Raw genomic sequence first — 23,228 nt, forward strand, 5'->3', positions numbered from 1 at the left:
CTGTCAGTAGCATTCAACCTGCTAGCATCCAGGCTATCAGGTGTAGCAATTTCAGGTCTGGGTGAAGTACCTGACCTAGGTTCTGTGACACTACGACTGGACAGTCTGTAAGCACTATCGGAGCTTCAGTTGATATTTCGAGGAGGTCTATTACCCAGAACTGTCTTGGCCAGTTTGGAGTTATCGGGATTCAAGTGGCTGCCCCACGTCTGATTTTTCATATTAACCTGGGTGTCACTGTGCCTCAGTGGGTCACAACTGAGAATACCAAATTCAGGACAAACTGCCGAGAAATAGGGCAGATATACCCTAAAACTGTGGTTATTTTCCCATAAGATATACCAGACCAGCAACAAAAGTAAACTTCTATTTCACCACACTGGATAACAAAAAGTCAGAAAAGTGGTTTCCTTAGGTATTCCAGTCCTTATATCAGCACCAAAAACACTAGACTTAATGATGATTTATTAAAATGATGATGGTTATTTAAAAACCAATTTAATCAACCAAAGGGTTCTTCTGATCCCAAAGGACCAGCCTCATACCCAGGTCAATATATAACTCAGATCTTACCCAATAATTACGCTGTTGCCAATCCTTTAGTATCTAATATCTAAAGGTTTAATTATAGAAAGAAAGAACGGTGAGAGTTAAAATTGGTTAAAGGAATCAAATACATACAATAAATGCAAAGTTCTTGGATCAGGCTTATAGCAGTGATGGAATAAACTGCTGGCTTGTTAAGTCTCTGGTTGCTTCAAATCATTGCAAGGTCCTCAGTCCTTTGGATAGAATGCTCCCATTAGTATAAGTTCATAGTCCAGAGGCTTGAGCAGGAAAGAGGCAAAATGGAGGTATTTCCAGGGCCTTTTATAGCTTCTGCCATGTGGAGGGAAACCCACTGTTTCAAACAAACCCCTCCACACAGCTTGTGGAAAAATACAGGTAACAAGATGGAGTTTAGTGTCACATGGTCTCGTCACATGCCCTAGCATGCTCTGCTGAGTTATAGCAGAGGCCATTACCCATACTCTAGCTAGAACACAGGAAAGTCCATTAGGTGTAGATAGGTGTCTTTCATGGTGCATTGTGCGTTAAATGTTCCTTGATGGGCCATTCCACTTGGACAGTCCCTTTACAATGTGCTGGCTAAATACCTTGTGGGTGATACCACAGGAGCAAACACATTTGAAATACAGGTACACAGTTAACATTCATAACTTTAGATATATAAATGATGCATGCATACAAATAGGATAATCATATCCAGCAAATCATAACTCTTTCATAGACACCTTACTTGACATACTTTGTACAAGGTTTGTTGCAATTATATAACAGTGGTAGCAACAATGATCTACATAGTCATAATTTATCAGATAACTTCACGCTGGGTATCAGTGGGATCGGTGGAAATGTGTATGCAAGACCTTGATTGCACAGTATGAGATAGGTGTCTTTCAAGGATCCTGGGCTCATGCCTCCACTGAAGCAAAAGACACTGTGTTCGCTTTTGTGGCAAACATGTCTATAGTGGGGTTTCCCCATCAGTGAAATACTGCATATATGCCAACCTTGCTCTGAGACTTTTTGGGACATTAGGGAGGTTGCTTGGACCTCTCTCCCCCTTTCCCTCTCTTCTCAGAAACTGGGACCTCTCTCTCCTCATCCGCTCCTCTCCCTGTGAAGAAACTGGGACCTCTCCCTTCTCCCCTCCCATCATCTCCCTGTCTGTGGCCAAGAAGGGACAGAGTTGACCCCTGGGCATTGTTCCCTCTAATTTTTTAAGTGCATGTGCAGAATGAATTTTGTTATGTGCACCAATATGGAGGTGATGTGTGGCGGGGGTCTGGCCAAGGGGTTCGGAGGGTGGGACAGGGCTCAGGGCTGGGGCAGAGGGTTGGGGTGCGGGCTCTGGGCGTAGGCTCTGGGGTGGGGCCGGGGATGAGGAGTTCAGAGTGCAAGCTGCCCCAGGTCCAGGGACAGAGGACTCTCCCAGCCTTCTCCCTGCCGGCAGCACAGAGCTCTGGGGTGGGGGGGGGGAGGTCCGTCCCCTCTCTCCCCGCTGGCAGCACAGAGCTCTGGGGGAGGTGCCCGAGGCAGCCCTGCACGCTCCAACTTGCTCCTCTCTCCAGTCCCCGCCCATGCCCTACCTCTCTCCTCTCAGGGTCCCTGTGGCTGCATGGCCCTTTATAGCCTGCTGCGTGGCCACGCAGCTTAGAGGGATCTTAGCCCCTGGGCCACACCCTCATTGTGTCCTTGAGCCCCATCCCCCAAAGAGAAAGAAGGGGAGGACTGGCCCTAGGAAAGCTGCCCTCCTATGAAGTTTAGGGCTTGGTCAGTCCCAGGCCTGGACATCCTTCCCAAAATGATCCTCCTTCTCTTCTACTTCTTCTGTTGCATTCCTTCTCCTCCTCCACTGCTGCCTTCATTTGCCCCTCTGGCTTCTCCTTCCTCACAGACTGTGCAGAAGGCAAGCCGCGGCAACTGTCAGTGAGGTCAGGGGAGCTGGATTCACTGCCCAAGTTGCATGTTGAGCTCCAGCAATCCTGTGTAGACCCTGCTGGTGCGCTCTACATACCTAGCATTATAGTTCAGTGCAACCACACCTGTATTCCCCTTTTCTGGTCCCCTGAGGGCACCCATTCTAGGCTCCTGGTTCCTCAACCATCACTTCTCTTGGACAGACACCTGCACCTCTCTCCCTCCCGACCGGGGTTTTTCCAGGCTGCACAGTTCCCTGGGTACATTGTGATAGCCCCAGCAAGCCAGATTGACCAACCAGGCCAGTCTGTGCTTTATTTTCTAGGTTTAAGCCTGAATTTAGGGTAATTGATAGCAGTTATTAGTTACCACACAGCTCTTTATAAGCCAGCACATTATTCTTAAAGTGAAAGCATTACAGAAAAAACATATTAAAGCAATAAAAGAACCTACAAACATGCTAAAAAGCTTACTAGAGATCACTCCAACTCCAACAAGAGCTCTTGTAGGAGTCTGTCCTTCAAACTCCACAAAGGGGTTTCCCTGTGGTTACAAGTTCATAACAGCCTTAGCTCAGAACAAGCATCCCCATGAATAGCTTGGGCGTTTGATCTTCAGATTCCGGGAACAGATAATTAGTACACAGTAGTCCTCCCCTCCGGAAGTAGCTTCAAAAGGCTGGGATTCTGCATAACCAGAGGCAGGAAATTTGCATTCACCTCCCCCTAGAGATGTTACACACAATCCCAGCTCACAATAATGAATATAAGGCATTCATTTAATACAATGGACCCCAAAGCTACTTAAACTTAATTCAGTAAGGTCTCTAATGGATATGGCAGGAATTGCCTTCTCTGTCACACCTACAGTGCATTAACAGTCCATCAGGGTCCACACGGGGCAGTCAGAACACAATATGCAGCCTGTGGTCTGGACAGTGAATCCACCAGCACCACAACACATTCAAAATTGCCACAGCTTGCCTCCCATCAGACCCTCACTGTGTACTCTGTGCACATGCCATAGGGATGGTGGAGAAAAATGCTCCCTGTGGCCGAGGTGCTATTTGCTGAGTTTGTCGGAACTGAGCGGTTGAGAGTGACAAACAGATATTTGTACATAGGCGTATAATGTGTGTGCTTGCAAAATTAGTAGATTTAAGCCTGAATTAGTAATTTTGTAATTACATATAAAAATCAGGAGGATTATGGAAAATTAGGGAGGGTTGGCATCTCTGATATTGGCATGATACTATTCAGGGTTGATGACAGATTGTCTACTCACAAAGTCTGCTAAATCATAGTTGGCTCCTGTGAGATGGAGATTTATTGGGGTTATCCCATGTTTTTGACACCATGTCCACAACTTGATTCTGTCCTGGCAAAGGGGTGGTGAGCGGGCACCTACTTATTTATTTACATAAAACATTTCAGATGTGTTGTCCGTGAGATCCTGCATAGCAGAATTCTTTAAAACAGGAAGGAATGCTATGCAAATTAATCTGATCACTTGTAATTCTAGAATATTTATGTGTAGGATATTGTTCTTTTGAACCCAAGTTCCTTGTATTTGGAGGCTGTCCAGGGGTATATCCCAACCTGTTCCTGATGGATCTGTATCAGTGTCTTTTAAGGAGGTGGTGTAGAGAAGAGGACCCCATTCTGAACATTCTTGGGTTGGACCAACAATTCAGTGATGACAGAATGTGAGTGGGAATCACAATGCACATGCTCATTTGATGATCCAAGGAGTGAAACACGAACCTTAGCCAATCTTGTATTGTATGTAGATGAAGTTTGGCCACTGGTGTCACGTACATGCATACTGACATGTGATTTAGGAATCTGAGGCAGGTTCTTATTGTGGTTGGTGGATTCATTTTGATGCTGGTGGTCATCATCTAGTGAGGGTGAAATCTGTCTGCAGAAAGGTATGTGTAACAAGGCAGGTCCTCCTGGAGTGTCCCCTCATGGCTAGAGGTGCCACAGCCTCAGTGTCTCCAATATACAGGTCTTCATAAACTCCATCTTCATTTTTTTGTTCAATAATGCCTTTGCTATGGGCTAATTTATTAACATAAATGCTTCAAAATAACCCCCCCAACGTATAGTCCTTCATCATAATACAAAAGCCAGGCTCTTCTTCAGTCTCCCATTTTTAATCAGATTGGCGGGTACCAAGATTTCTCCCTGGTGTACCTTAGCCAAACTCAAAGCCCAAATGAAAAGTGCAAAATAAACAGAGTCTGCCTGCCTTGCATTTAACAAAAATGAAAAAGTAACCAAGGTCTTCCCACGCTGGGCTTATGTTCTTAGTCCTTCCTGGGTTCTCCCACCATATCAAAATTATTCTCTTGGACTTCCTTCTCCCTGAAAGAGACAAGCTCAAAGATGTCAGCCGGCAAACTTCCCCCCACTGCTGTCCTGGTTCTGAGCTTTCTAGACTCTGAAGATCTACATTTTTCGTGGGTTCTTCCCAGCTCCGTTACTTGTCTGGAACACCAGCCCACATAATTGTTTACCTGGATATTCCTTCTCCGTTGGTTCAAAAGAGGTCAGCGGGCAAACTTCCTCTGCTGCTGTCCTGGCCCTGAGCTTTTACCAACTCTCTTCCCGCAACAGCTCTCCACTATTGCTCTCTGGAGAAATTCCAGCAGCTTGATGTCTCTTGGGACCTTCCACCAAATCCAAGCTGCCCCTTCTTGTCTCCCCCTTCCCAATTGCTGCCTGACCCTTTATATATGCCGGGTGTCTTCTCTTCAGTCCCATTAGAAGGCAATTTACCAGGCACAGGTCGATGGGCCTGCTCCCTCTTAAAGGAGCTAGTCCCCCTATGACAGTATGTTTTTGTCAGTTTGGAGTTGATTAAGGCTTCTGTAAACTCTATTGTCTATAATGGGTTGAGGGAGGATTTTTTGTAATTCATCATGAGGCCCAGCTGTCTGAAGAAGTGAAAGACATAGTTCAGGGCTCTGGCAACTTCCTGATGAGACTTGCCTTTGATCAGCCAATTGTCAAGATATGGACAGACATGAATGGCACGTCTTCTCAGATAGGCCACCACAACAGGTAGGTATTTTATGAAGACTCTCGGTGCTGTGGACAGGCTGAATAGTATGATCTTATATTGGTAATGACTGGGCTCTACTGTATATCAAAGATAATTCCTGTGGGTTGGATGGATTGCAATATAGAAGTACATGTCTTGAAGGTCAAGAGCCACAAACCAGTCTCCAGCCTGAAGAGAAGGGATGATGGAGAATGTTACCATTCTGAATCTTAGACGGTGTATATATTTGTTCACTCTTTTCAGATCTAGGATAGGATGAAGACCCCCTTTTTTCTTTGAATGTTGGGTGTTGCATGCCAGCTAATACGGGCACTGCCTAGAAGTGACTGGTCCCATTTTAGATGTTAATGCCCTTTTTTCAAGGTCTGAAATTTCTCTCACTGAGATCTCAAGAAGATAAAACTTTAACCAAGTTTCCCTGGATTTCCTTGTTCTGGTAAAAAAAAAGAATGGCAAACTGAACAGTGATCTGGCACATGGTTCTTGTTAAGACAAAAAAGGTAGTGGTTATTTATGGCTGACTGTAAGAGGAATGAGTCCATCACAAGAAGCCCAAAGGCTTAGAGTCTGCCACTGTAGGTTATAATATTGGTGCAAAGCGCCAGAGAAAAATTAAATGTTTAAAAAAAATTAAAGAAAAAAGATGATTTGATTGGGAAATTAACCATAACTGACTAATTAGATGACAAATATCAAAGGAGAAGAAACTTCCACTAAGTGGTAGCAGCAGACATTGCTTGTTTTGTCTCACTGCAATGGACAACAAGAAGGAACTGAGGGGCAATCATGGCCGCTCTGCACCTGGATGGTGGTGAGGGGCGCAAGACCATGCAGGTGCAGGAGTGGCCCAAAGAACACTGTTGTTCAAAGATTCTAATCTTGTGCAAAAGTCACATGCACTTAGAGTGGGATCCACATGGACACACACTCGAAGACACTGTATTCCCCTGCCTTGCATGAAATGACAGTTAGGCAACGTAGGGAAGAACAGACACAATGGCCATCAAATGACATTTGTCTAAAACAGCTACATGAAAATCAATATATAAACAGTGACTCCTCTTCTCTAGTGGGTTCTATCATAAATGCTCCCTACCAAGCGTAATAATAGGAAGCAAAAAAATAATTTGGCAAACTTTATCAAAAAGTAAATATTTACGAAAGTCTTCCCCCGTAAATTCTACTCTTTGGGGGTTTTCTTAAATGTTTGTCTTGATATACACTAAAACCTTTCCCCAATCTAGAATATAAAGAAGAGCCTCATCTACATAACATAAGACATATAGGGACTGTAATGTTAAAAAGACATATGAAAGTAAAATTTCAGTGGTAATTTACCCATGTCTGAAAATGAGGCAACTAAATCACTACATGCTGTGCTGAAAATTTGCCTGATAGCATCAGTGGTCCTTGGAGCACAACAGAGAACAGTTTAGTAGCCACTACAAATTAAATTGAAATTATAATGTAACAGCTGTTGAAATAGTTCAAAAACTCCCATTCTCCTCCTAGAAAAGCTACTATAATAGCATTAAAACATACTGTTAAATAGTTCCAATCTGTTATCTATAACTAAGTGGCACATGGCCAAACTTACCTTCCAGACCAAATCCAAGTGTCTAAATTCAGACAATGCAAATCATTCATTCTAGTTTGCTAAAACAAAACAACAAACAAAAAACCGCTCAAAAACAGGTGTTTTAAATTAGGCATGTGATAAAGTAGAGTATTTCAGAGATCTTCCTAGATACTATGTATTTAAGTAACATTTATTTATTTATTAAAAGAAATTTGTACCCATGTAGCTCAGCACAACAGTCTGAAAAATCCCCAGATCAGAAGAGAGGGTTACTCACTCTGTGCAGTAACTGAGGTTCTTTGAGATGTGTGTCCCTGTGGGTGCTCCACTTTATGTGAGTCTGCTTCCCTGTGCCTGTGATTGGAGATTTTCAGTAGCAGTGCCCACTTGGACTGCACATGCGCTCCCCCATCTCGCGCTGCTTTTGGAGATTATATAGTGCTGTGTGGCCAAACCAGTTTCTTTTCTACCGCATAGTCCATGTCTGAACTCCGAAGTAATGGGGAGGAGGGTGAGTAGTGGAACACCCATAGGAGGACACATCTTGAAGAACCTCCGTTACTGCACAGGGTGAATACCCCTTTCTTCTTTAAGTAGTATCCCATATGGGTGCTCCACTTTAGGTGACTGGAGAGCAGTGCCCCTTGGTGGAAGGATGGGGCTTCGGAGTTGGATTCATGAGCGATGATAAGACAGTCAGTCATAAGAGAGCATCCGATGTTAAGTCCTGCACAATTGCATAGTGCTCTGTGACTGTATGGGCTGATGCCCAGGTGGCTGCTTTACAAATTTCTGTAATTGGTACATTGTTCAGGAAGGCTATAGAGATGGAAATTGATCTCATGGAGTGTGTTCGAGTTCCTGGGCAGGGGGAGGGTTTGCAAATCATATTGACTATAGTAGAGGTGAATGCAACCGGAAATCCATTTTGAAAGCCTTTGTTTAGATATAGCTGAACCTTTTGATCCTTCAGTAATAGAAAGGAATAATTTTGGCATATAAGTCTAGCATGTGGAGCATGGCCTCCCTTTTATTCCCATGTGGCTTGGGGAAGAATGATGGGAGGTAAATAGCCTAATTCAGGTGGAATGAGGAAGGTATTTTAGGTAGGAACTTTGGATGTGATCGTAATGTATCTTTATCTTTAAAGAAAATTGTATATAGCGGGAGCCACTATTTCCCCCACTCTTCAAGCGGATGTGATGGCTATGAGAAAGGTTGTCTTCATAGATAGATGTATGAGTGAGCAGGTTGCCGTGGGCTCAAACACTGAGGCATCGTAGCATCAGATAAAGGTCCCAAGGTGGAGTGGGATCTTGTCAAGGATAGAGGTTCCAAATACTGTGAAGAACCATTTTGTTATAGGATGGGTAAATACTGAATGTCCATTAATCTTGCAGTGGAAAGCCACAACAGCTGCAAGATGAACTCTAATTGAACCTGAGGATAGTCCTGATTTTTTTAGTCCTAGGATATAGTTAGGGCCCTACCAAATTTACGGCCATGAAAAACATGTCACAGACCATGAAATCTGGTCTCCCACTGTGAAATCTGGTCTTTTGTGTGCTTTTACCCTATACTATAGAGATTTCACGAGGACACCAGCGTTTCTCAAATTGGGGGTCCTGACCCAAAAGGAAACTGCAAGGGGGTTTCAAGGTTATTTTAGGGAAGTCGCAGTATTGCCACCCTTACTTCTGTGCTGTCTGCAAAGCTGGGTGGCTAGAGAGTGGTGGCTGTTTGCCAGGCACCCAGCTCTGAAGGCAGCACCCCACCAGCAGCATTGCAGAAGTAAGGGTGGCAATTCCATACTGAAGGGCTAAAATCCATATGCTGTTTATGTTGCAACCTGATATATAGACTATGCCAGCTCTTTTTACGGGCCCAAAGTCCAGAGTTTGGTCAAGACGCCAGAGATCTAAGGCAAATAGTGAACAATATTAGCTAAGAAGCAGAACAAACAGAAGACAACCTTGCTTATTGCTGAGATAAGCTTGGTCAGCAAGATGCCAGATGGAGAATTATAATTGGTGGCTTTATCTAAAAGTTGCAAACAGACCTAAGGAATGAAAGGGGCTCTGTTTCTTCTGTAGAAGAGGTGCCTTCCTACACACCAACCTTGAGTTTATGGAAGAGGTTCAAACGTGTCAGTATGAGATATGACATCCTCCCTCTCACAGATGTACATCCCTCCTCCAAGCCATTACCAGTGCCTGCCTTAGAAACACAAATGAACAACTAAAAAGCAATCTTTATTGCCATATACTTTTCATTTGTCTCTTTGCTTTAACCTCCAGGTATGTACCTGTTGGACAATCAGAGGAGCTACTTCATTCCTATGGACCCCAAATCAGAATTCAACATATATATTTTATACTAACACAGTTTATACATTGTTTAAAGGAAAACACCTGTGTACTAATTGTATGTTACTTGTTAACCTGAAACCATGGGCGGAGACATTATGTAATCTTTGACTATTGGCTACTGTGCTTATCTTGTCTTGCTGCTAGACCTATCCAGGGGTTTGAGACTGCCTACCCTGTCATTTCCCTTCACCCATGGAAAATCCATATAATTCACTGTAATCAATTGTTTGGCAGCATCTCTGAGCCTAATAAGCAAGGTGACACTCCGCCAGTGCTGTGCATAATAAACCCACCTTGATTATCATACACATTGTAAGGAGAGTGCTCACTTTAGATAAGCTATTACCAACAGGAGAGTGGGTTTGTTGGGGAGGGTGGGGAGAAAACCTGGATTTGTGCTGGAAATGGCCCACCTTGATTATCATACACATTGTAAGGAGAGTGATCACTTTAGATAAGCTATTACCAGCAGGAGAGTGGGGTGGGGGGAGAGAAAACCTTTTGTAGTGATAAATACCCATTTTTTCATGGTTTGTGTGTATAAAAACATCTTCTGTATTTTCCACAGTATGCATCCGATGAAGTGAGCTGTAGCTCACGAAAGCTTATGCTCAAATAAATTGGTTAGTCTCTAAGGTGCCACAAGTACTCCTTTTCTTTTTGCGAATACAGACTAACACGGCGGTTACTCTGAAACCCACGTGCTTGGTTCTACACAGTGTCCATACTTTGTTCCTTCAATACCATGCCACCCTTACTTCTGCACTGCTGCTGGTGGTGGCTCTGCCTTTAGAGCTGGAATCCCAGCCAGCAGTTGCTGCTCTTCAGCTGCCCAGCTCTGAAGGCAGTGCTGCCGCCAGCAGCAGCACAGAAGGAAGGGTGGCAGTACCGCAACTTCCCCTTACAATACCCTTGCAACTCCTCCACAACTCCTTTTTGGGTCAGGACCCCTACAATTACAACACTGTGAAATTTCAGATTTAAATACCTGAAATCATTAAATTTATTATTTTAAAAATCCTATGACCATGAAATTGACCAAAATGGTCCGTGAATTTGGTAGGGCCCTAGATATAGTCCAGTATCCGTGGCAAGGGTGAGGTGATAGCCAAGGCATGCCTGCTGGCGCACCAAATGCGGAATCTCTTCCATTTGTGCAGGTAAGTAGCCCGCATAGTCAATCTTCTCTGCTATTTAATAGTACCTCCTTTACATCTTCAGAACAGGTCATCTCAGTATTCTGGAACCATGCAGGAGCCATGCCTTCAGGTGGAGGATCTCTAGGTTTCGGTGGTGAGTCTGGCCTGCATCCTGAGACAGGAGATGTGGAACAGGGTGAAGAATGACTGGTGGGCATACTGTCATCCATAGGAGGTAAGGGAACCATGTTTGTCTGAACCATGTTGGGGCTATCAAGATGACTCTGACTTGTTCCTCTTTTATCTTGTGAATTACTTTGGGCATTAAGGGGATCAGTGGAAAGGCATACAGCAGATGTGTGTCCCATTCGATGAGGAAGGCAACCCCCAGAGAACAGTAGCCCAGTCCTGCTCTTGAGCAGAACTGTGGGCATTTGATGTTCTCAAGTGTGGCAAAAAGGTCTATACTTGGGAATCCCCAATGTCTGAATACCTTGTATAGGATCATGGTATCTATCTCCCACTCATGTTCCTGTGAGAATGTTTTGCTTAGTGTGTCTACTGTGGTGTTGTGACCTCCCAGTAGGTAAGTCACTGAGATGTTGATGTTGTGGTGAATGCACCAATTTCATAATTTCAGTGCTCCGACACACAGTGATTGTGACCTTGTTTCCCCTTGACAGTTTATGTAAAATATGGAAGCAATGTTGTCGGTCATTATCCTTTTGTCCTTGCTTCTGAGCAGTGATAAAAAGTGTGAACATGCATTCCGGACTTCTTGGAGTTGCAATAGGTTGATATATAAAGTTGACATTGAAGTTGCCCTGTACTCTGTAATTTTGCAAACGTGCTCCTCAATCCAACAGAGACATGTCTGTTGTCAGTAGGAGTGACAGAGGTGGCTCTGTGAAGAACACACTTTGTGGGGCTTTGTCCACCAGTCTAGTGAGCTTTTGACTGTGACTGGCACTGAAAGACACTTGTTCAAATTGTCTCTGTGCGTAATGTATACTGTCCTGAGCCGCTCATGAAGGCAGCGCATATGTAGTCTGGCATGTCTTACAACAAAGGTGGTCATTGCCATAAGTCCTAGTTGTAAGCATGTTCTGGCTGATACCTGTGGGCTGGTTTGCACTGTAGAGATCAAATTGATGAGTGGGGGTAAATCTGTGAGATAGTAAAAAAAGCAGGAGTACTTGTGGCACCTTAGAGACTAACAAATATATTAGAGCACAAGCTTTCGTGGGCTACAGCCCACTTCATCAGATGCACAGAATGGAACATATAGTAAGATTATATATATATATATATATACACACACACACACACACACAGATAAGTTGGAAGTTACCATACAAACTGTGAGACAGTGTGACAGAGTGGACTAGGCCCTGAGGCCTCCGGCTGGAGGCCTCACGGTCCAGCCACACATCTCCCCACCCTGAAAAAACTGCCTAGAATGGCTGTGTGGGACGCAGCCAACAAGAAGGGGCTGCAGGGAGCAGCCAATCAGGGCCCAGCAGGCTAGTATAAAAAGAGTCAGAGTGAGTTCAGTTCCTTGCTGGAGCTGGAACAGTGTGCCTGGCTGGCTGAGGGAGCTACAGGACCTTGGACAGAGCAGTGCTAGCAGAGATGCGGGAAGGGAGCAAGATGGTGTTCTGGGCTGGCTGCTGGGAGTCAACTGGGACAAGGCCCTGAGGTAATGGTGAAGAATGTGCTGGGGCCATGGGAAGTGGCCCAGGGAATTGTAGCAGTGATGCAGTAGATGGCTGCTATGTATAGGGTCCCCGGGCTGGGATCTGGAGTAGTGGGTGGTCCCGCATGTCCCCCCTGCCACCACCATTAGCCACTGGGGAAGTGGCCTGGACTTTTGATGCAGCCCAGAAGGGGGAACTGAATTCTTTTAGTGGCCCAGCGGGAGAGCTGGGGCCAGAAAGGCCCCAAGAGGGTGAAAACATTGCCTCCAGGGAGGGAGCCCTGGGGCACAGTTCTATGCCAGAGCAGGGGCAATTTGAGAGAGTATAGAAGGGGCTGAGAGACAGTTTGAACCAGAGTACTATGATAGGCCCTGCTGGACTGATTGAGGGGTGAGCCTAAGGATAGGGCTGCATGTAAAGAGATGTTACAGAGGGCACTGAGAGAGGTCCCAGTTGGACTTGTACCCCTGACGGGTTTTGCTTTTTATTTCAAATACAGACAGTGTGTGACTTGGCTGGAGAGCTGAGTTGCTGAAGACTCACTGCAAGGGATACAGAAAGGGTGGGCACATGCACTCTGCCAAGGGGGGTGCTTGTGAGAGGTGAATGCCACCCTGTTACAGTTGGCAATAAGGCTTTGGCCTCTAATGCATTGAGGTAGGCCCCAATAAATTCTAGGTGCTGTACAGGTATCAGTATCGATTTCTGAATGTTTGATTGGAGGCCTACTTGTGAGGAAAGGGCCATTGTCCTTTGTGTTGCTGCTAGGGTATCTTCTTGAGAGACGGCTTTGAATAAACAAACCATTCAAGTATGGGAATATCATAATTTCCTGTTTGCAGAGGTGAGCCGTCACCATTGCAAGGACCATGGAGAACACTCTGGGTGCCACAGAAAGGCCAAACAGAAGTATCTTGTACTGGTAGTGATCCTGCTCCAGAACAAATCTGAGGAATCTCCTATCTGATGGATCTATAGTGATGTGGAAATATGCATCTTGGAGGTTGAGGGTTAAGAACCAATCCCCCTGTTCCAGTGCTAAGATTATTGTTGCTAAGGTGACCATCCTGAATTGGTGTACTTTGATGAGTTTCTCAAATCTAGAATGGGTTTCCATGACTGTTCTTTCTCGGGATTAGGAAGTAGTTTGAATAAAAGCCCATCCCTCTGTTGTATCGGAACAGGTTCTAAGGCACCCAAGTGCAGGAGGTGGTTTATTTCCTTCCATAAAAGGTGCTGATGAGAAAGGTCCCTGAAGTAGGATGGGGAGAGAGGGCAGGAAGGAGGGAGGGAAGTAAATTGAAATGAGTATCTGATCTTGATAACTTCTAACATCCACTTATCTGAGGTGATACTCTGCCATACTGGGTAGAATGGAGTCAGGCAGTCTCCAATCTGATGGTGGTTGGAGCAGATGGGACTAGGGAAAGGTGGCCACTATAGGGAGGTGGCCTATATTTTGTGACCCTCTCTCTTTGCAAATCACATCGTCTCTGCGAAGGAACGTATGGAGCAGGTCTCTATCACAGTGCAGAATGGTATTTATTCGGGCTTCTCTTTTGCGCAGGTGTGTAGATATATAAAGACTGAATCCTTTAAGTAATGAAGGGATTCATCCATCTTGTCCACAGTTTCAATCCTTTGAAGGGAAGATCTTCAACCATAGATTGTACCTCTTCAGGAAATCCTGAGAAGTGAAGCCATGATGCCCTTCGCAAGACTACAACTGGAGACACTGATCGGGCAGCTGTGTCGGCTGTGTCTAAGGAAGCTTGTAAGGCCATCCTAGCCAGAAGGTGACCTTTGAGATAATTGCCTAGAATTGTTGTTTTTTCCCCCCAAAGATGACTGAATTTATTGAGTCATATTTGAATAGTTGGTGTAATTAAATTTGGCCATCAGTGCTTCATAATTGGCAATTTAAAATTGCGGAGTCGCTGATAAGTAGGCCTTGCACCCAAAATGGTCTAACCATTTCCAATCTTTATTGTACGGGGTACTTCTAGTATGGTGTTGCCTGCTCCACTCATTCACCGCCTTGACCACCAACTAATTTGGGGAGGGATGTGAAAATAGAAACTCCTTGTCCTTAGAGGGGACATAATACTTTTTGTCTGTTCTTTTGCAGGTGGGAGGTATTGTGGCAGGTGTCTGCTGGACAGCCTTAACTGGGTCCATCAGAGCCTCATTTATGGGGAGTGCAATTTTTGAAGAGGTTGATGTTTGGAGTATATCCAGTAACTTATGTTGAGACTCTGTAACTTCTTCCAAAGATATTTGTAGTGAGTCTGCAATTCTCTCAAATAGTTCTTGGAATTGATTAAAATCATTGGCTGTCGGTGGAGAAGGCATGATAGTATTTCCTTGTCCTCTCCGGATGAGGTTAGTTGGTGGGGTGACTTCCTGATCCATCCTCTCCTCCTGGTCCTCAAAAGTCTGGTCCTGAGGTTCAGGGGAGGAGGGGGTGTGTGTGTCTACTTACGGAGGCTGATGCGGGGCATCTTGAGCTCTCAATGGGTGCTAGGAGGCCTGGAAAATTGTTGCCTGTATGCAGCCCATGGATCCCAGTAAGGCCATTGTTGTGGGAATGGCATGTGTGGCATCCATGTATGTCTGTACCATCTATGTGCATAACCCTCAGGCTGACATATGGCCTGTACCAAAGGGTCTGGTCTAGTAGTTGTCTGAGCGGAGTGTTGATGAGAAGTAAATGTCCTTTTCCTCATCATTGTCCTCCTCACTGGATAAAGGGGGCAGATCTGGATGGTGGTGTTGAATGTGACAGTGCCGAGCACACTGGGTATGCGATGTGTACCAGAGCAATATTGGTACCAAGGAGATTCCGGTATTTCAGATACCAACAAGTTGTAGCCTTTTATTTTATTTCAAGTGAATTTTGTAATGTGGTATTACACCACCATAGGTTCGGCTCTGGTAGCTACAGTTTCAAGCTCAGAGTGAAAGTCACCTCTGCTACTTGTTTTAGATGTATAGTCTCTAAGAACACATAAAGACCAAGGATAGTGACACTCATACATTTACAAGTACAACATTTAGTCTGTGTTTCAAGTTTTATTAAAGTTATGATTGCCCAATGTGATACAGGAGGGCCAGTGAGCAGTGGTAGAGGGGAAATATATAAGCCCTAGCATATTAAGGCGTGGTTCCCTGTAGACTAGGGAGGGTTTCTACAGGTTAATTGGAGCACCTGTAGTCAATTAAGGCCCTGTCAGGAACCTAATAAAACCCCCTGCTTCAGAAAGTCAGGGAAAGAGGAGGAAGGAAAGAGGACTGGAGTTTGGAGGTGTGTTGTGAGAGCTGAAAGACCAGAGAACCGAAGAAAGGGAGACCCTGCCCTTGCAGGGCAGGGAGATTCCCTCCCCCAGAGTCTAAGGACCAAGGATACCCTCTTCCTCCTTGGGTGGGGTTAAGAAACCCGCAGGGGTTGAGAGGGGCTGGGACTCAGAGGGAGGAGCAAACCCAGACCCCCCCTCCCTTGCTTCCCTCCTCTACCACCTTCCCGGGCCACTAGCAGGGCCTTCGGCACCCAAGAGCAGGGGCAAAGGGTGGCATCTTAGCCCCTACCCCAGAAAAGTTCAGGACCCACCATACGAAATCGGCCATCTTGTCACACCAAGCATATAGAAATCCTATAAAGACCCATGCACAAGTTACATATACATCCTTAATGATATTCTTAAACTCTGATGGCTGCCTTGCCAATTGATCATCAGTAGAGGGATAGTTCCTGCTGGAGTTTTCCCATAAAGAACTCAACTTGCCCAATCTGGGCACCCTCTTTTTATAATGTGATTCCAACTATACCTCATTAGCATTTACGGATATTATGCACCCTGTAATTAGGGTGCACCCTGTGATTGGGGTGCACCCTGTGATTGGGGAAAAATGTGACTACCAGGTATCTTGTAAGCAAAAAAATTACTCTTATTGTTAATTTTTTGCAATACCACCCATATGCACATCTTTTCCCATAATCTTGTACCATTGGGTCATTCTTTGGTCACGTATTTATGTCAAGCATTTCTAAAGCCTATGGACTACTATGGCTAAGCTAAAATCCTACAGGCCTCAGCCTGTATGCCTTGTGTTTCAGCCCTACTTATTTAGATACCTAATATATACTTATCCCTTCTGGCTACCAATCAGTCTTATATTTCTATAATCCTACAATTTAAATCTATTGAGAATACAATGATTATATATGACATAGCATGTTAATCATATCACACAATAAATGAATGATAAAATTAACTAATTGGCTATAAAGTCCTTCTGAAAACAAAATTCTTGTGGTACCACAGGGAGACATTAGCAGTAGTACCACTAGAGTTGAAGTGGTTGTCAGTGCCAATGGGGTTCTGTGCTCTGCTGAGGGACTGGTAAATTGTTGTGGTGCCAATCTGCTTGGTGCTGCATGTCTGAGTGGCTCAGTTGGTGCTGGCATGGAGGAGCTAGGCTTATCTCTGCCACTCCTTTCTGAGCCCACCCTCTTAGGGTCCTTGGCTTTAACGGTACCAGCGATACCAGAGGATCCCACCAACTCAAAGGTGTTCAACCTTGCTCTGGCCAGTACCAATGTCATCAAGCATGCTGGGGATCTTTTCTTTTTAGCAGGTTCCCTGGTAGAAGAGGTTGTTGTCCTCTTCATGGTGGCCTTTTGCGAGGATTGCAGCAGTTTCCTCTGTGAGGGAAGCAGGGAATGTTTCTCTGAACCTGTCGTTGCGGTCAATGGGGACCAGTGCTCAGAGGGAGTCTCTGAGCCCAGATTGGAAGCTGGACACAGCGAGCTTTCCATCATGGTAAATTTTAACTTGAACACTGACTTTTCTGCTGCATACCTTGAAGTTGAGGCAATGCATATACTTTTGTGGTATGCGTGCCTCTCCTAGACAGCGGATGCACCAAGAGCGCCCATTGCTGATGGGGATAGCCTCCCGGCAAGAGAGAGACTGTATGAATTTGGAGTATCTGGGCATGTCCCTCTTTCCTGGTATCTTTCCCTAACGGGAAGGAGCATTGTGGGAAAAAAACTACACTACTCTACAGTTAACAGATTCTTAGCAGAAATTTTTTTTTTTAAACAAGAAATAAATAAATGAGGGAAGAGCATAGTTCTAACTATCACTACAACAATAACAACACAACACTAAATATGCTCTGCTGAGAGCTCTGTCTCAGGCCAAGGGCAATAAAGGAAGAAGGAACTGAAGGCAGTTTGGTCACACAGCGCTATATAGCCACAAAAAGCAGCACGAAATGCAGCATGTGCGGCCCAAACGGGCACTGCTACCAAAACTCTCTGATCACAGGCACAGGAATGTAGACTCCCCTAAAGCGGAGCACCCATATGGGATACTACTTGAAGAAGAAGCATTTTTCTTTTGTAAAAAAAGTCTATTTGAAAATAAACTACTGACACTTGCCTCCTTCCTAGAAAGTTTTAGGGGCTAGTTTTCTACTTCTTTCAGTAGTGTTTTAAGTTTATTATTAAAAAAATTATTTAAGTATTATCCATAATAGCTGTAGTAAGTGTTACAATATGGGTAGCATTCTGCATATAGTTTAATTTTACTTTATTGTCTTCTCATTTTAGCCAGATCTACTGACTTACTATCTACTTAGACCCAGATTTAAGGTGCCTAAATACCTTTAAAAATATGGTCCTTGCTGATGCCTTCTCTCTGTAATGCCCCAGAATGCATTTGTAATATAGAGAGAAGGGTAGCATAAAATCCCTCCTTGGCAGCTGTACTGAATCGGTTTACCTTTAAGGGGTTAAGCAGCTAAAATAGCCTAGTTGGCACCTGACCAGAAGAAACAATGAGGAAAGAAGATACTTTCAAATCTGGGGGGGAAAGATTTGTTTGTGGCTCTTTTTGTTTGTTCCCTCTCCGGACGGGGGGAGAGAGACCAAGCAGGTACAACATCTCCTGAAAATATACCTGGAATGATATATCTAAAATTACAGAAATTGTAAGTAGGGCAAGGAAATGCGTTAGGTTATCTTTTGTTTTGCCTTGTGAATTTTCCTATGGTACAGAGGTAGTTTTATTCCTGTTTTTGTAACTTGTGAAGCTGAGCCCAGTGGGGAATCCTCCATGTTTTAAATCTTTTTATTACCCTGTAAAGTTACCTTCCATCCTGATTTTGCAGGTGTGATTCTTTTATTTTTCTTCTTTCTAAATAAAGTTTTTCTTTTAAGAACCGGATTGACTTTCAGTGCCCTGAAGACACAGGGTCTGATCTGTGCTCACATTGCTAACCGATTGGTTGGTATATTATTCTCAAGCATCCCCAAGAAAGGGGGGTGAAGGGGCTTGAGGGAATATTTTGCGGGGATAGGGATTCCAAGTGACCCTTCCCTGAATTTTTGTGTAAATCATTTGGTGGTGGCAGGAATACTGTCCAAGGACAAGGAAAGGAATTTGTGCCTTGGGGAAGTTTTAACCTAAGCTGGTAGAATATAAGATTAGGGGGTCTTTCATACGGGTCCCCACATCTGTACTCCAGAGTTCAGAGTGGGGGGGAATCCTGACAGCATTATATTGGAGGGGAGAGAGAGAGAGAGAAAGGGGGGAGAGAGATTGGTAGTATTTATTTAGATGAGACAGCACATAAAAACATCAAAACCACTCAATTAAAATGTACCACTTGCTATTATTTCATTCACTGATATAGAAAAAATAAGTGGTTCGACCATATAAGCCCTTCAAACTGTGTTTAGCACAGATTACAAACATTCTGCCACTTATTTGAAGCTTACCTACCGTAAGTCATACTTTGGCAGGACTTCTTTGAAAGCAAAGCTAATGGAGCTTACACACAGCTTGCCCGTTTTATTGGGTTTATGAACATTTTATGGATACCTTATCTATCCTTATAAGACAACAAGTATATATATTTCTATCATTACCTTTGAAATGCCTCATGTCCTGGATTCATCTGAAGATGTGATCAATGCCATTTGCACAATGTCAATGGACTGAGTTATTCTTCCAATATGTGACACTTACCTTACTGCTGAAAGTAACATTATTGCTTCAATTTGAGACTTTTTAAAATATTTACTTTGACTAATTGCCATGTGGTGTTTTAGCTCTAGCTTTGTTATACTGTTTCAGTACATATGTACAAAAGGCTCTTTGGTTGGATTCTTCTTTGAATTTACTAATAAATATGCAAAACACAAAAAATATTTTATGAGCTAAAGACAAAAGATTCCATTAAAACAGAAATGAACATCATTTAGGGCTAAATTATGGCATCTAGCCATAACTCTAAGCCAGAAGTAGTGCAGACCTAACAGTCACACAGACCTAAAAATATACTACATGCTTCTCTGGATGTGCCCCCTCCCTATGGCTAGCCATCTTTGCAGACCAGTGTGGAGTGGTATATGACCAGGGCCTACCACTTGCCTGCTGTCTTTTGGGCAATTTGTGCTTCCACCCTTAGGGTTGCATAGAAGAAGCAGATTGTCCATAGCCTATTTGCAGGTGCACAAGGAGGTAAAAAGACATCTTGGGACTTCTCTCTGCGAACATATGGGTTAGGAGCAAAGACATTCTGGGCTCTGTTGGTACTGCATAAATAAATTGCTTTCAGTAAGTAATTAGCAAAAAATAATACTGTTGCCAATAAAATATTAATTAAATAACTACTAACCAGCACTCGTCCTCCAAAGATGTAACCCTTATTTCCCAGCACAGCACATGTATGAGCTGCTCGAGGCTGAGGTGGAACTCCACCCTGAAAGTGCCAATGCAAGATTTTTTAGAACATTAACCTATACAGTGTCCGTAAATGTCTAACTGCAAGTCAATAAAACATGAAATGCAATGGTAAGGTTGAAATGTACCCCATATCTTCCAATATGAAGGCAAAATTGCAAACGTGCAAAACAATTTGTGGGAACACCCAAAACTCCCAAGGCATTAGATGACACATTTTATAGTACAGTTCAGCCTTAACTAAATTGCCATAAATTTTGGTGTTCAGTTTATTCTCTCAGCACCTGATTTACCAATGCTTTATTCCAGTTTTACACCAGTGATACTCCACTGATTTCTAGAGTTTCATCAGTGTAAAACTACAGTAATACTGGTGGAAAAGTCCTGTTTTTCAGAGGCGCAAAGTACCACATGTGGTCACCTCTGGGGGTGGGGGGAAAGCAGCAGCACTTAAAATGCAGGAATTTTGCAGAGGTTTTAACAAAACTTTGACTTCTCAAACCTATGGAGTTGGTTCATGATCAGGATTTATGGTAACTCCTGGGGATAAATTTTAGACAGTAGGTTCGCCTTCTTATGCTTAAAGATCTTGTATGTTGCGAAGGTTATTTGTTTGAAGACAAAAATATCCCCATGATGTAATATTGAGAAATAATAATGAATACCTAGCTCTTATATAATACGCTTCATTCATAAATTTCACTGCTTTACAAAAATCAGACTCTTAAACTTTGTATGTAATAGCCAATCGCCTGATGCCAGCGGGAGTTTTCCCTATGTAAAAAAAAAATAGGGATTGCAACACTGGGGCCTTAGCTTTTAATGGAACTTTTCACTTAAGAATTTTATAGAATCATAGGAAGTCACATGAAAGAAACATGAAAGTGTCAAACAATCTTATTATGTTATAATTCTTCCACTGAGCTCTTAATGCAGTCTGTGTAATCTTACCAGAATTTTATGAGGCTCTTCATTATGCTATAATATTAATATATAAAAATGTTCGCATTACAGTTTTATTGAGAGCTCACTGAGAATATATGCCATCATTGGAACAATATTAATATAAAAGAATTTCTTATATGCAAGACTTCAGTTACTGCTCCTGTTCACACTTAAAATAAATGTTAGTCTTTCTCAGCATTAAACCCTTGATGCAACGGAGTTAGGAAACACAGCAACTGAATCTACACAGTATTCATTCAAGTGTATATATCCCTTCAATATTAAACCATTTTTTTTCCACAAATATCAAAAGGCTGAAGAGCTACTCTAATGACTAGAGACCCAATTTTGCAATTGGATCTGCATGGATGGAACCTGTGCCTGCCGGATACCCCACTGAAGTCAATGGAACGCGACATGAGTGCAGGAGTCCATTAACATGCATCTGATTGCAGGATCATAGGAATGGCCATAAGGCATCATGCTTGTGGTCCATCTTGTCCAGCATCCTGTTTCCAACACCAGAGGACTCAGAGGAAAATGCAGGTAGGTAGATACGTGGTGATCCTAATCCTTGAAAGTTAGATTGGCTTAAACCCTCATTTCAGGGTTCATCTCCCTTCCAATACTCTTTTTGTCAGTATTAACTACTTTAACTCTGGATATTCTTGTTATCCAGCCCCTCTTTGAATTTTACTATGTTCTTGGCCTCAACAACATCCAGTAGCAATTACTTCCAGTCTAATTACATCTTGTGTGGAAAAACGGCTTTGAATTTGCCACTTTTTAGTTTCATTTAATGTTCCCTTACTCTTATGTTATGAGATAGGGAGAACATAAAAATGCACTCATGTTATGAGCCTGAGAAATGCCACATGTTCAAAATAGTTCTCCCTGACATCAGTCTCTAAAGTACAGTTATTATTCAATATGTGGTGGAGTTACAAAAATGTACAGAATGATTAAAGATTTAAAAAATACTCACTCTAATTGTTGGTTGAAACCAAGTTTGTGTGTTTGTATCAAAAGCATGAACATCGTTATGCCATCCCCAAAATATCTGCCCTTCCTAAAAAGAAGAGTGAAATATCTAAAATTATATTTTTTTCATTTACTTAATCTCATAATCCTTTTGTTTTATCAAAAGGGTTTAGGCATAAAAGTGACAGACAGATTATTTTCTGTTTTTAATCAGAGTAAGTATAGGCATGCACTAATTTTTATTTTTAAAATACACATGGGGTAACATTTACAAAAGTGACAAAACATGTAGGTGCCTAAATCTCATTGAATGTCAATGGGATTTAGGCCCCCTAGTGCCAAAGGCACTTTTAAGAATGGCCATACTGGGTCAGACCAAAGGTCCATCTAGCCCAGTATCCTGTCTTCTGACAGTCACCAATGCCAGGTGCTTCAGAGGGAACGAACATAACAGATCATCATCGACTGATCCATCCCCAGTCGGCCATTCCCAGCTTCTGGCAAACAGAGGCTAGGGACACCATCCCTGCCCATCCTGAATAATAACCATTGATGGACCTATCCTCCATGAATTTATCTAGTTCTTTTTGAACCCTGTTATAGTTTTGGCCTTCACAACATCTGGCAAAGAGTTCCACAGGTTGACTGAGCATTGTGTGAAGAAATACTTCCTCTTGTTTGTTTTAAACCTGCTGCCTATTAGTTTCATTTGGTGACCCCTAGGGAGTAAATAACACTTCCTTATTTACTTTCTCCACATCAGTCATGATTTTATAGACCTCTATCGTATCCCCACTTAGTTGTCTCTTTTTCAAGCTGAAAAGTCCCAGTCTTATTATTCTCTCTTTATATGGAAGCTATTCCATACCCCTAATCATTTTTGTTGCCCTTTTCTGAATCTTTTCCAATTCCAATATATCTTTTTTGAGATGGGGCAACCAGATCTGCATGCAGTATTCAAGATGTGGGCATACCATGGATTTATATAGAGGCAATAAGATATGATATTTTCTATCTATCCCTTTCTTAATGATTCCGAACATTTTGGTCGCTTTTTTTGACTGCCGCTGCACATTAAGTAGATGTTTTCAGAGAACTATCCACAATGACTCCAAGATCTCTTTCCTGAGTGGTAACAGCTAATTTAGACCCCATCATTTTATATGTATAGTTGGGATTTTTTCAATGTGCATTACTTTGCATTTATCAACATT

General features: G+C 43.1%; 1 protein-coding gene and 1 long non-coding RNA gene across 4 annotated transcripts in view; one reads left to right on the top strand and one right to left on the bottom strand.

Moving 5' to 3' along the window:
- Nucleotides 1-23,228, bottom strand: part of KLHDC1 (kelch domain containing 1) — a 67,223-nt gene that overhangs the window by 20,366 nt on the left and 23,629 nt on the right. For 2 of the 3 annotated variants that reach the window (XR_005225662.2, XM_007064794.4), the window contains exons 6-8: nt 22,019-22,102; nt 20,024-20,107; nt 7,151-7,209 (exon numbers count right to left, since the gene is read on the bottom strand). Coding sequence is in view for 2 of the 3 variants with exons in the window: in XM_007064794.4 (XP_007064856.2) it covers nt 7,151-7,209; nt 20,024-20,107; nt 22,019-22,102 (227 nt within the window). In the remaining variant the exon portion in view is untranslated. The remainder of the gene's footprint in view (nt 1-7,150; nt 7,210-20,023; nt 20,108-22,018; nt 22,103-23,228) is intronic. The other variant, XM_037901381.2, reaches the window with a different exon arrangement.
- Nucleotides 12,191-14,679, top strand: LOC122466191. The gene is made up of 2 exons (XR_006291529.1): nt 12,191-12,339; nt 13,905-14,679. It is a non-coding gene; the product is annotated as an uncharacterized LOC122466191 (long non-coding RNA).

This window comes from Chelonia mydas, chromosome 6 (genome assembly GCF_015237465.2).
Source record: "Chelonia mydas isolate rCheMyd1 chromosome 6, rCheMyd1.pri.v2, whole genome shotgun sequence".
Lineage (NCBI taxonomy): Eukaryota > Metazoa > Chordata > Testudines > Cheloniidae > Chelonia > Chelonia mydas.